Source organism: Lepeophtheirus salmonis, chromosome 14 (assembly GCF_016086655.4).
Source record: "Lepeophtheirus salmonis chromosome 14, UVic_Lsal_1.4, whole genome shotgun sequence".
Lineage (NCBI taxonomy): Eukaryota > Metazoa > Arthropoda > Copepoda > Siphonostomatoida > Caligidae > Lepeophtheirus > Lepeophtheirus salmonis.
Window position 1 is genome coordinate 12124929 of NC_052144.2, and position 15167 is coordinate 12140095.

Sequence of the window (15167 nt, forward strand, 5' to 3'; positions counted from 1 at the left end):
AATCTTATCCCCGTAAAAAGGATTGTGCCCCTTACTAAAATATAATTTTGGACTACATTCAAAATTTATGCACTGGACAAGTCTTTACTTTAAAATGTATCTTCCAGATTTGGAACTACTCAAAGGTATACTAATGTAATAAATGTTAAATAAATTGTCTTTTAAAATAATATATTTTCAATTTCAAATTTTTGACTTTTATATAAAAAAGAAGTTTATTAAAATTTTCAAAATATATAATAATGTTATTTTGAAAAACCGGTGAACTTGAGTCAACTGCGAATAAAATATTCTATAAACGGCCCGGCCTTTTCTTGAACTTGGAGTGTTATTGGAAAAATGCATCAAGTAAAGACTATTATTGAAAGAGAAATATGCACTTAATTTTGAGGGAATTTATGTTAGTCACATTTCCCGCTCATTCCTAACACATTTCCCTACCCCCATAAAATCACATCATAATGTACTTATTACGCAAGCAAATCAAATTTTTTGACTCTTTTTTCTTTAAAGAATATGCAAAAAAAACACACCACTCAAACCTCATGCCCCGCTATCGTAAACGCAGTAAAAAACATCATCGCTTCTCTTTGATAATGTTCACATATAGTAACTGTATGTATGCTATACTACAGTAGTGTACACTATCAGGGGGGAAAGCGCTCTTCTTAATAACGAAAGAACCATAATATCTCCGCGCTGTTTTTTTTTTTAATTTTATATTTTTCCCTTCTTTTTCATAAATGTAAAAGAATAATGGAAATCTTCAGTATTATTTGAATCGTGAAATAGGTCGGAGGAGAGACGTTTGTGTTTCCCATAAAGATACAATAACAGTCATTTATATAAGTGCCGCGAAATTTAAATGTATATATTTATACATATATATTCATAAAATTGGTAAGATATACATTTAAAATCACAATTATTTTGATGGCTAAAAAAACAAAGAAAGTAAAATTAACAAACAAATAAACTTTTTACCCATTTTTAATGTAAAAATTTTCTCACATACTAATTATTAGATTATTACAGAGGGCCATATTGAATTGAAGTAAAAGTCATTTATATATATAAATATTTTAATAATCTCTTTTATGACAAGACATCTCAAAAACCTACAAAATTCCATCTTATTATTTAATAAACATGTCATCCCCTATTGACAATATTTTTTAAACATATACATAACTATTTTTTGTCTTTCTTTCAGTGGAAGCCGACATATTTTATATAGTAAAAATTATATAAATCATTTTTTACGAAGAAGGCATTTAATAATAATGTCCATCATTGACTACTGTTGAGAGACACACAAAAAAATAATAAAAAATAATTTATAGAGGCAGTGATTATACTTATATGTATATTTAAGTGAGGAATGAAGTCCTATTCATCCAGAATGGTTTTGTCATTCACATCCATGATCATCCTTATGGTAGCACAAGGTAAGTCCATCGTCCGTGATCGGATTTTAATAATACTTGTTTACTTTTATAAATAAACATTGGTTTTCACAATAATGTAAGGCAACTTTGACAGACGAGCTACTAAAAATTTTCACTCCTTGCTCGATTTATAGAATTGACATAATGTTATGCGAAAATAATTTAGAATGAATGTGATAAATAAAATTTTCCCCTGTCGTCGTACTTATGGCTTTATTATTGGTGGCCTGATTGGAGTGACTATGGATGGCTCACCAGTAATAAGGCCGATAAATCCTTAAACTGATAAAAATAGTGGGGGCCCATATTGCTTTGTTGAGGTAATATTAAGTCTGTTTAGAGCGACTCATGTTGATGTGAGCTAATGACCAATAACTCTGTCCATAGAACAGAGTTACTTATTAGTTACAGGTCTATTAACTAACGGTCAACATTTAATTGCAGTGACTATGGATGACTCATCAGTAATAAGGTCAATAAATACTTGTACTGAAAAAAATATTGTGGGACCATATCGCTTTCTTGATGTCATATTAAGTGTGTTTAGATCGACTCATTTGGATGTGAGCTGATGGCTACTATTGCTCTTCAACAGCTTCAAGTCCATTAAATAACACTCAACGGATTTTATAATTATTCAGTTTTTTCAAGAATATTTTCTCAATCTTTTATATTTCGTATCATCTGGTTAAAAAAAACAAAAACATATATCAGGATCTCCAAGTTACACCATTATTTAGAGCTTTTTAGATTTGTCATTTTTTAACTGAATTTTATGATGCAAAAGGAATTTCGTCTTGTTTTTTCACATTTTGTTGTTTCGTCTTTAGATTGTTTACTCTTGTCTTTATTTCGTCAAGAATAGCTAATATTTTTTGTGAGGAGATGAAACTAAATCAAAATTGTTTTAAATGACGAATATTACACTATAAAAAATATACCTGAGGAAATGTCTCATATTATGATAGAACTGTTTTGTCAACAGACTTCAGTTGGTTTTGTATAAATTTCTGGAATAATCAATGTTCTGATTCTTGTAGGATATTAATAAGAGATACAAAATGATTAAATAAATCATCACTTGCATTAAAACATAGAAAACAAAAAAATGGGCCACTTTATGTCATTTTGAGACTACCAAGACCTAAGGATATCCTACCCGAAGGGCTACTACTAGGAATTTTGACATTAGAGTTGTTTATATTTTTACCTATGAAATATAAAGGTAACATAGGAAATAAATATATATTTTTTTTTTTGGTTTTGCCTTTCAAAGTGGGAGGACATTTGTGTTTTTTTTTTGTTATACATATGTGTATTTCGTCTACTTACAAACCGATTCCTTCAAAGAACAAAAAGTTTTTTTGTTATTTTGTATGTGCTTTTTTTTGGTATTGTGTTGTTCCATGCTTCATATTTATATATATATAAATATGAAGCATGAAACCGAATTTCAGACAGAGAGTGACAACAGTCAAAAATATTTGAATGTGAAATTTAAAAAAAGACAGAGCGGATTTATGACAATACATACGTTGTTTAAGTTGACTTTATAACCCTAAAATGTTCCCCTCATTTCGACAAAAATAACTATTAGTTTCTTTGAATGAGTTTTTGATGAACAAAGTGTGTGTTTATTCAAACAATTAAAATTATTTCTGATCCATGAGGTTATTTTGGTAGAAATACATTGATGTAAATTCCATCTGTCGTATATAAAATTACATGGTTTTACAATTTAACCGATTGTGCAAATATCTAATGAACTCTTGCGGAAAATTAATATTTCTTAAACCTATCCAACAACATTTCCAAAAGATGAGTCCTTTTTTTAAATTTTTACAGAAATAGTCATTTTTGTTTAGATTTGATTCGTTTGGGTTTTTATTAGAATGGCTATTAATTTAAAAAAAAAATAATAATTTAGAAAAACCACCAATAAAATGTGAATGACCCTCATTGACAAAACCGCTGCAGATTCAGACAGTATGATAAAAAATTTATAAACATTTGTAGAATAATACCAAGTCTTTACCGGAGTTGATCAGTCCACATTTTTTTTTTTGCAAAATTTTTAATTTGAATACTGTTTTAGTAATAAAATTTTAGTTCCTATCACAGACAGTCTAAAATTCTTTAGATTCTAACAGTCTAATAAAAATTATATATATATACTTGGTGGGTAATACACCGTTTTGTCCCGATTTGATCATTTTGGATTTAGTTTTTGTAAGATTTTTAACTTCAATACTCTTTCAGTAATAAAATCATAAAAATAAAATGTTCGTTCCTAGCAGTGACAGTCTCAAACATTGTGGATTTAAATATTCTAGTAAAATTCCTATAAATATGTGTAATGGAAATCACAATTTCGTTCAGATTTTATCCATTTAAATTTAATTATAAAAAACAATAACTAATTTCAAGACTATCAGAAACGGTGTTGATTCAAACAGACTGTAAAAAACAAATTTTTTTACAGCAATACTCTGTTTCGTCCGGGATTAATTATTTTGTGTTTCGCTTTTAGTATGATCTTTAATTTTAAGACTCTTTTAGTAATAAAATCCAAGAAATTATGTAAGTTCATAGCTCTGACACTTTTGAAGAGTGCAGATTGAAACATTTCGGTAAAAATGTCATTGATATATGTACTAAAATATCCCTTGTGTCCAGATTCGAATAGTTGAACTTGGCTTTAGTATGGCATTTAATATTAGGACTATTACTGACAGCTTTGAACAATACAGATTCAAACACTCCGGCAAAAGTCCTATGGATGTTTGTACAAAAATATATCATTTATTACAAATATCAAACTGTTCCAATAAATTTATTGTAAAATTATAATTTCATTATCATTTTAGTAATTAAATCCACCGCACATTACATTTGTTCCTAGCAAAAACAGTCTCAAACACACACATTTCATGAACTGCATCAAAAGTATTGGACTGTTGAAAAACTAATTCTACTAAGTTTAGGAACCCAGAGATGAGCAGAAGGGTAGTATGCCATTTGAGGACATACAAATCTTCTCATCCTCGGACCCTATAATTAAGCCCTGTCAATATCAGATGAAACTAAAAATATTGCTCTTTTGAAAAAAGGTTCTAATCGAGTTTTTGACTTATATTTACCTCTTCAAACAATTGGCATTTTTGTTATTCTTTTGATACGGACAGAAAAATATTTGATTCGATTCGACTCATCGTTGTTTGGTGCTACTATTAATCCAATAAAACATTCCTGTCAAAATACTTATTTTCGGTTGTCCAGTGTTTGTCAACGATGTAAAAGAAACATAAAAGACATGAAAACAGCTGCAATTTTATTATTATTACAAGGGGAATGAAAAATTCTTTACATTGTCCCCCACTTTCTATGTTGTATTTATTATTTTTTTAATCAGTGTAGACAAATGAAGAGGCACAAGTCGAGAGGGGTTGGAGTGTCAAAAAGGAATGAGAAGACTCATGAATCAAGTTTAGAAATTTTTAAAAGAATTACTTGGAAGTAATGATATGCAAAAAAAAAAAAAACTTGACACACACTACACAAAAATAATAAAAAAAAGGTTGGAATTTTAAGTGTCGAATTTTATTTTCCTTTTTAAATATTTTAGTGTATGTATTTTGACATCTCCATTACCAAAACAAATAGGAAGAAGGTGTGTGACAAAGACTTAAATACTATAAGTAAGCTACAATCTTAAGCCATTAACCCAAAAGACAAATGAGTTTTTTGTTATCTTAAAAACCCCTTTGAATTGATTTGTAAAAAAAAAAAAAAACTTTAAAAAAGCAAGGAACATACAAATGACATCATTTTTAAAAATATTTGTATTTTTAAGATATATTTAAAAAAATACGAACCGATGTGGAATATTAATTAATACATTTTATATATGAAAATGTATCTAAACAGAAATAATTCTCCGCTATTTTTTAATAAATTATATTCTTATTAGTAATGATTAATTATACATTTTTTCAAAATGTTACATTTTTATAACTATTTACTGTAGAGTTAATAGAAGAAAAAGTCGAATAACTTGACTTTCCTAAGAACTTGATCACGTATATAGTACCTGCATATAACTCGACTATACTTAAATATAACTAAAACTTTGTCTACAATATCTTGAGACAACAAAATATGTAATCCTTAGTAAATTTTAGGGAATCACGGCTATTGTTAAAAGAGATGTAAAAATTGTTGAATTCCTTGGGAACGTAAATTTAAACAATAGTGTAGGTTGATATATTTGAGAAATGTGGAGAGATACAAACAGTAGTTGATCCCTTGCCGTCATTGTAAGTTTCCCCATTGACAAAGAAAAAACGATGGGTTTTTTTGGGGTTTTTTTTTTCAAAATAAGGAAGAATAGTTAATGCGAGCAACTTACCAATATGTACTTTCTTTGACAATTTTCACATCTTTAAGTATTGAATTCTACAAGTTAGTATTCAAATGATGGACAAAAAAACACTAACACTATCATAACGTTCATATAATGAGCAAAAAACTCCATTCTTATAGTTGAATGTCGACAAAAAAAGATAATTGTAGAATACATAATCAACTATGAGGAAACTAACTCTCACATATAGCTATAAAACACTTTACAAACCAATAACTCTGTTTTCTACTTGCATATTGTAAATGTTAAATGTTTTTTTGAATAAAAATATACTATTGAAACAGATCAATATAGATTTTTTAAAGCTCAATATTACCAATTCATTTTGTCGAGTTGGGTAGGTGGGCCTGATAAGTCCTACTTGACTTGGACTAGAGTTCATATTCTGAAGAACTGTGACTCTACTCAAACTCCGGACCAACTTTGGAACACTAGTGACTCGAATTGATCTCATAATCAAAGTCTTGGGACTTGAATTGGACTCGATAGTTAGTTTATCTGTAACTCAAATAAAGCTTATTGACTATGGACTAGTGATGAAAATTGGCTTCATTTATTAATTTGTCATTTTTATTTATTGGAATCAATCATTTGAAGAATGAATTTTAATCTATTAAGCTGCTGTTATTATTATTTAACTCCTGAGTCGAGAACATTCTTTTCTACCATTTTTTTAACATGCACAAAATAAAAGCAATTTTCATTACTACTTTAGACTCTAAATTATAATGACGATCAGAGTACTAAATTTGTACGTGATACAAAATTTAAAAAACTTGGACCAGGATCAATAATCAAAATACGAAATAAGTTAGAAGCAGTGACTTGAAACTCGACAAAGACTTTCAGAATAAAGATTATTTCTCGCAATCATTACAAATATGTGCAAGTAATTTTAAAAAACTAAAACATTACAGTAACTGATAAAAGTTTTTGTTGATTTTATATCTCGGACAAAACTATTCACTAAAATTCGAGTTATCTGACTTTAACTGTATATATCTCTATTTCTATCCATCATTTGTTATTCTATAGCTATATATATATATGCACGTTTTCTGCATCATTGATGCATTTTTTTTCAAAATTAACTTTTGACAAAAAATAAATAAAATTTTCTTAATCATGAGCTTCGAATTATTATTATTACTACATTTTTATTCCGTCATAGTAGTAGTTATTTGCACAAAATGTGCAAATAATTAGCATATGTATATATATATACAACACATAGTATTGTTATATTGAGTTTTATATAGTGAAAGTTATTCTTTATTTTCTTATATAAGAAAGGTGAATTGACAATTGGAAATCAAATTAAAATTCGTTAACTAAAAGCTTTTTTTTTTAAATATCCCTCTTGAGCTCTCTTCATTGCTTATAAATAGTTATATATACCTATTTATGTATATAATTATAGCCTCTCCAAAGAAATAAAATAGGAAATCGCTAAAAAAAGGTTATTGAAAAAAAATCTCTTTTTTTTCACAAAAGGAAAAAAATAAGTAGAACAAATAATATATACGTATGTATATCTTTTTAATTACCGAGTTTTTTCTCCTCCTATTTTTTTTTTACTTTTTTTTCAAAATGGTTCCCTCAGTTGCAGGATCTTTTATGAATTTTGAATTTTCCAAAACCTTGTGTAAAGTTGTTGAAATAACGTCGCAGATTGCATTTCAAACACAAAGGGACGGCATTTTGATAGCATTATTTAAAAATAGACAGTTTTTAAAAAAACTTACGGCCCAACAAATATTTCGTTGATACATAGCGAGCTATCTACAAGTAAAAAACAGAACACCGCAAATGTCATGAACTAGCATGTTTGAACAGTATTTTTACAGCTATATCTTAGTGTTATTTGCCATGAATTTACAGTTATTTTTTAATCTGCATTTTTTTTCCGAGAGAGAAATGCCGATTTATAATTTTTAGTAGAATTTCTCTCGACCTGGAGTCATCATTCATCGTCTCATTATGATTAAAAAGTGAGTTATTTTATCTTATATAACTATTCTTTTTTATTAGTCTTACTGTAACTCTAATTGTGCTATTTCATTATTTCTAAGTGTTTCATCTTAAAAAATGAGATAAGTTTATGTAAATTAGAGCACGTTTCTCTTTCCAGAATAATTTTATATATATTTTTATTATTATTATCCTTATCTTTTTTTTCTTTTTTGTTAAATGTTCATTTATCAATTATGAAACTTAACTTAAGAGTCTGGTTTGGTGTGCAATGGTGGTATTCATTTTAGAGAAAGAAACCCTGTGAGAGGACAAAGGGATTACGATTGGGGATACAATGTATAAGTTTGTCAGCTTTTCATTCTTTCTCTTTCAATATTGACAGCGGAAAGTGGAAAATCAACTATCACAAACTCTTAGAAATTAGAAAAATACAAGAAAAAAGTCGTATTGCAGTAAACCAAACCCCAAAAATTATGGATGTAATTGATTAAAATTTGTAGTATGCTACACTGAACATTAGCTATGAACAAAAATGTTGCTAGGGGCATCTGTACAGCCCTTTTATATTCAGTTAAAAGGATAAATTCATTGAAGATTTCATATTTAGCTATAGAGTGTTATTCAAATATACTAAACTCCCCCAGTGTACCAGAAAGTACTAACGTAGCTACCTATGTTTGGACAAATATTGATCAAGTGATCTTTCTGTTTGCTACTTGATATATAGCCTTGGTGGCCTATATCTATTTTTTTGTCAAGGGTGGTATTTGTGAAACTGATGTTTTATCCATCGAGTAAGAACGAAGTTAGGAACGAAAAAAGATTCCCTGCTGTGCCCATTTGTGTGTGTTTTTTTATTTATTTTGCAGACGTTCTTTGTGCCATGAAAGCAATGACTTTTTTTTTGTAAAACAAAAATAAATGTGGGAAAAGTTATGGTCATGAGATTTTTTACGACTTTTGTTTACATATAAGAGAGTGCGTCAGGAAAAACGTCGAAGATGATCATAGCTAGTTTTTATCTCAATAAAATTAAGGTAACTGGTAAACACATCATTCTGGTGTAGAATCCTAACGACAATGACTAGGATTGATCTTTGGCAGGGGAGAGAGGGGCTCTTTGACAATTTTGAGATTATGTTCTCTCAGTCAAATAAAGGTCAGTGGCGAACAAATCACGCTGATATGGAATCCTCAGGCCATCAATTTGCCAAATTTTAGAAAAGTGACAATAGACAATTTTGACAAATAACTTTTATTTCTGTTTGGAAAAAACAAAAAGCTTTTTTTTAATTTATAATTTAAAAAATCCAATTTGAGAGAATTGACTATTTTTTTAGAAAAGACAAATTGTCAAAAGGTGTTTTAGAAAGTTATGATAGTTGAAATTAAAAATAAAGAATATAACCCAGGATAATCGGATATTTTACCATTTTAGTTACCAATGGGCCGTTAACGTAAAAGTAGGTAACAATAATGTTTCTGAAAATTGAGAACATATACACTTGAATTCTTCAACTTATTATCGTCAATTTCTATTATCAAATTGCACTTAAATTAGTAAAAATTGACTGTCACAATATAATAATGATAAATTGATAGATGATATTTGAAAGGATCAAATCAGGGCCAATATAGGTCTATTTAATCATAATAAATTTATAAACTACAGCTAAAATTCTTGGGCATCTTAATTTCTCCCACACATTTGAATACAATCTCTGTAATTTAGTCAAATATGTCTATAAAATATTGAACTATATATAGGTATATATACAATTTAGTATTGTATTAATCCTTATTTAGGACTGAAGACTGCGAAACCGTCCATTTCAATTTAGTACACTTTGATCCTGCATATCAGTCCTAAAAACTTATAAAAGTCGATCTTAGATGACGTCACTCAACTGTTTTAGTACTTATGGTCCTAAAGACAGTTCTTAAAGACTGATAGAACTAGTCTTAGACTGGATTGAACCGAAACAAATAAAAAAGGACCGATACAGCACTATAAATGTATGAAGTAAAATAATAAAGTAATATTTCTCCTTTCCTCCAATTTTGTTCAAGTTTTTTTTTATGTTGACACACAACATATGATATTATTATTTTTGCACTCTGTATATATATAAATAAAAGTTTTTAACGAACAAAAAATATTATTATTATTCTTTTTAATTCAATAATTGTAAGTGAATAATTAGGGGGGACTTTGGCGATTTTTGATTAGTGTATTTTTTTAATAAAAATTGCAACTTTTCCAAAGTTTTTTTTTTTTTTTTTCCCCCGTTATTTTTTTTTTTTTTTGTAACTTTTTGTAAATTAAATTAAAAAAATCTTATTTTAAAAGGTTATGGCTGATGATATCCATTTTGTGTACGACACATATTTTAAATATTTGACCTGATTTTTTTCCCCTTACTGAGTTTATTTATTTATTTTCTTCTTTGAGTTGTCAAGAAATTATCTTGTTCTTTTATAGGTGGGTGATTGTTGTTCCATTTTTCCTTTGAACTCGTTGACATTTATGCGTTCCCTAAAAAATAAAATATGTTTCATAAATATATATATATGTATAAATATCTTATTTTCCTTAGTTTCTTCCTTTTTCTTAACGCTTTGAAGAAGGAAAAAAAAACAACTTAATCATAATACGTACTTTTTTCCCCTAATTAAAATAACATTCCTTGATTGTCCTTAGTCATGCAAACCTCTTTTAAATATATACGAATTATGTACTATTAGTGGAAAGACCCGGAATAACTCCGAGTTATTAGGTTTCAATGAATATATACGAACGTCCTGAAGGGGGTGGGCTGGAGGGAAGGAAAAAAGGAAGTTAGGCATTTTACTAGAAAATTTTATATTTGAAAAAAAATTCTTCACATTATTATTTAAATTTTTATTTCAAAAAATTAATTTCCTGTGGAAAGATATGGAGTTTTGAAATTTTTCAAGAAAAAATTGAGTATTTGCATTTATTTTTACATAATAATTAATTTTTTTTTAACATTGTGGATTTTTGATATTTTTTTTATAAGTTTATTTAATTTTTGAAGAAATAAATAATTTCCTCTTAAGAGTATGGATTTTAAAAATTTTCTACGAAAAATTTAATATTTGAAATTTTTGGGAGAGCACAGATTGGTTATAGGAAATTTTTTTTCAAAAAATTTAATATTTGAAACTTAATTTTTGAGAATAGTTGTGGATTTTGGAAAATTTTCCTCAAAAAATAAATAATCTAAATTTATTTCTGTAAATAGATGAGGATTTGTGGATTTTTTTGAAAAAAAAATTTACTTATATAAATAATAGAATAATTTTTTTGGTTTTTACTATAAAACTTTTATTATTTTGCGCAAATTATGTAGCTGAGCAAAAAATAGAATTTTCTGTGAATAGGTATAGATGTGTGAAATTTTTTCCCTAAAAAATTTGCTTTTTGGATTTTTATTTGAAAAAATTTCAATAACCAAGTTCTCCCCCCCCCCCAACCAAAGAATAAATCTTGCAAACGCACCTTGACCCTGTATAAATGTTTTAAATCTAGGGTAAATTTAGAGTGATTAAAAACGTTAAGACTTAGTCCTTGAGATGGTAGGGTATTTTTTAGTTGACGAGAGCACAAACTTTTTGAGACCGACCCAAGACTAATGGGGTAAAAATATGTATCACTATCATTTCAGGGATAATTTTTTCATGAAAAGAAACTCCTCTTTAAAAGTTTAAAAAAGAGTCTAGATAAATAGAATCATCTTTTATAAAACCTATATATTATACAATATCTATGTCTGTATGTAGGTGTTATCAGAAGGGATCAGACCCCCCCCCCCTCTCTCTCAAAAAAGAAAGAAAACAACGACAAAGGAACCCTTTCAAAATAATATGCGTACACAAATTATAAAATATTTTTCTATTCTATTCTATTATTACTATTATCATTCATTCCCTGATTTTAATTTTAATTAAATTGAGATTTATTTCACCCCCTATTATATTCCAAAGGAACAAATTTCCATTCATATTCTGCAGGTTTAAGTAATATATTATGTAGTACTATAAAAGTATATGTTTCAAATATTATATTAAAAGCCACGCCTGTGGATATGTAAATTCTAAGTATTTGATCGCAAGCAAATTTAGTTGTTTTTGTTGGCAATCTGAGCAGTGTTTTATTTTTTATTTTTCAAAGCTGTTATCATTATTCTTTAACGAGAGAACATCTAAGTATAAAGGATTCTACGTGATAACTACAAATAAAAGTAATATTATTCATCAGTATGTTAAAAAAGAAACCGAAAATGAACGCGGTCACTCTGACAATTAGAAGAATGTTAGAGAAGAGAACGGCTTAGCTGTCAAGACGTTTCATTAAATTAGATACAGAACAGCTATGCGATTATTAGAGAAATAAACGCAAACACCATCCCATATCTGGCAATGATATGGGCAAGAATATCTCTGACGTGGATCCTCAATTCTAGTATCGATATGTCAATAATAATTTTGTTACCGTAATTGCTAATAAAATATAGGTATAGTGTCAATACTACTTAAAAGACATCACACAACCTCGTTTTTCATCTATTTTTATTTCTTGTTACATTATTAAATAGATGGAGTTTTATGGTCTGTAAGATCGTTAGTGCCTCATTTTATATACTATTCTATAATGGCAGTAATAATAACTCAATTAATGGGTTTATTTGCCCCCCCCCCCCATCCGTTCTCCTCACCTCTCTTTCATGGTGGCTTTTATATATACTATGCTAATATGTTACACATATCCTCTTCTTTTAAGGTTACATTTGTATTGCGTCAACATAAAAACAATCTTGAACAAAACCCAAAGAAGGGATAAAATAATGATAAGAATATTTTAAAGTATTTAACAGATAAATTTGGAAAATCTTAAGAACCACCAATTTTTTATTATTCCAAATTTACATTTCACAACATTCAATTATTTATAATAAGATCTGCCTTTCTTGATAACCTTGTTCACTTGGCGCCGGAAGATTTGGCAGGTACGGGCGACATCGTGCGGATCTAGCTTTGCCATTTTACTGGTTTTAATTTTGCAATGTTAATTTACATTCACTGGAAGAATACAGTAGCCCAAGGAAGACATTATATGTATTTTCCAACAATACAGTGGACCTGCCCACACTACCAAAAAGTGCAGATCCTAACTTTTGGAGGACAAATTTGTGGCCTACAAACAGCCTAGACCTGAGTCCATGCGATTTTTATCTCTGAAGGAGAATCCAGCATGATGCCTGTCCCAATTATCATTCATCTGTCAGGCCTGAAGAAGTCCATTACCTGTACAGTGACAATGCCAGATCCATATGAGATCGCTCCGGCATGCCAAAGCTTCCGGCGCCATGTGGCAGAGGTTATCAAAACAGTCGGATTTCATTATAAATAATTAAAAGGTCCTTAAATGTGCCTTTAAATGATTAAAAAATTATGGTTATATCTCATCTAGTTCATTCGTTATAAGCCTTTAAAATTTTCCCAATCCATCTGGTGCAGGTAATGGACTTCTTCAGGGCCTGACAGAGGAATGATAATTGGCACAGGCATCATGCTGGATCCTCCTTCAAAGATAAAAATCGCATGGGCTCATGTTTGGGCTGTTTGTAGGCTACAAATTTGAGCTCCAAAAGCTTTGTGGGCCGGTACACTGTCTTGTTGGAAGATGTAATTTTTCTCTTGTACACAGAGCTCAATGTTTCATATACTTATTTGGGTCAATTATTGGCTTCTTATTTAAATTTCTGGGATGAGTTGAGATACCCAGGAATTTTAGCTATAGTTTAAAACCTCTATTATATATAAAAAAACTTATTGGACCCTTTTAAATACTTGATATAATTTATCTTTCTCTTATTTTATTTTTGCTAGTTAAAGTGCCATTTGCGGCGCCTTCAATGGGTTAACTCAAATAATTTCATGTTAGAAACTGATGATCACTTGTCGTAGTAAACAAATAATAATCCTCAGTCACTTTTGAGAAAAATCTTAGTCGCTTTTTTTTCTGTTAGTAAAATAAATAAAATGGAATTGAAAAGATTATAAAAAGTTTGTAATATATGTTTTTAATAAATAATGATGCTGTTCTAAAAGTACAAAACCAGTGGTTACCTTGGTTTTTTTCCTCTCTTAGAGACTTAGCATGTCCTGCTACTTGGATTTTTTTTTGTTTTTATTTTTCGTCAAAGTAATTCTAACATGCAAATTATAAATAATTTAGCTCCTGCTTTCATGTGTCTTTTATCGTTTTTGTTTTTTTTCTTTTTGATTGGCCAATGCAGTCATTTTTGAGTACTGCGTAATGTAGTAATACTTAAGGAACCCCTAAACATGGGGATAAGCTCTTCTGAGTCAAGATTCATCACGTTTTTGTAAAAAAAAATGAAATAAAAGTGGAGAAATCTATTACACAGTAAAGCTTCTACTAACGAACATTGTACATTTTGTATGTTATCCATTAATACAAAAGCAATTTAGAATTATTTTTCTCAGGTGACACTTGAATTCAATTTGTATCAAGAAGATATTCTTAATAACCCCTCATGGTGTATTGCAAATAACACATAAAGTAACCAAAATTGATTGTCACAATAATAGAATGATTAATTGACATATTTTATTTGAAATAGATCATATTGGGGTAAATGTGAGTCGCTTAAATCAAATAAAGGTAACAAATTATAGACAAAATTATGGGGTATGTTAATTTTCCACTAAAAATTTGAATATATAGGCAATCAATGATTCAAATATGACATTGAAAATGTGTGTAAGCAGGATTATTTAGTGGAAAGGGTTATTTTTTTTATTATTTTTTGTAAAAAAAAAATTTAATAATTCATTTTTTGTAAAAAAATTTTAAAAGTCAAGACAATTCACATATTCTTCGAAAAAAAAATTCATAAATCTTAAGTTATTTGCAAAAAAATAATTTTTCTGGAAGAAAATTTCAAAATCCACTGCTGTTTACAAAAATTTAAATTTTGTGGAAAAAGTTTCAAAAATATTACCTATTAATATAAAATTAAATTTCCAATATAAAATTTTTCTGGAAAAAGATTTCAAGTATTAAATTTTCTAGTAAAATGCAAACATTCCGTAATGGGGGGGGCTCCAGTTCCTCCAGCCCGTACGGAAAAAAAATTCCTTGATTTTTGTTACAGTTTATTTTTATGTTTACGTATCACATATGTATAGCATTTATTTCAACATTTAGCATTTATTTAAACATTACCGTTTTCTATTATCGGTTATCACTGTCAGTTTTAAGTATATATGTA

At 28.6% G+C, this 15167-nt stretch overlaps 1 protein-coding gene across 1 annotated transcript in view; it reads left to right on the forward strand.

Moving 5' to 3' along the window:
• The first annotated feature begins 766 nt into the window (after window positions 1-766).
• The window catches only part of LOC121129349 (limbic system-associated membrane protein), a 49828-nt gene continuing 35427 nt past the window's right edge, over window positions 767-15167 (forward strand). Inside the window, exons 1-2 of the mRNA XM_040725063.2 lie at window positions 767-900; window positions 1214-1448. Coding sequence (XP_040580997.1) covers window positions 1382-1448 — 67 coding nt within the window. The 5' untranslated portion in view covers window positions 767-900; window positions 1214-1381. The remainder of the gene's footprint in view (window positions 901-1213; window positions 1449-15167) is intronic.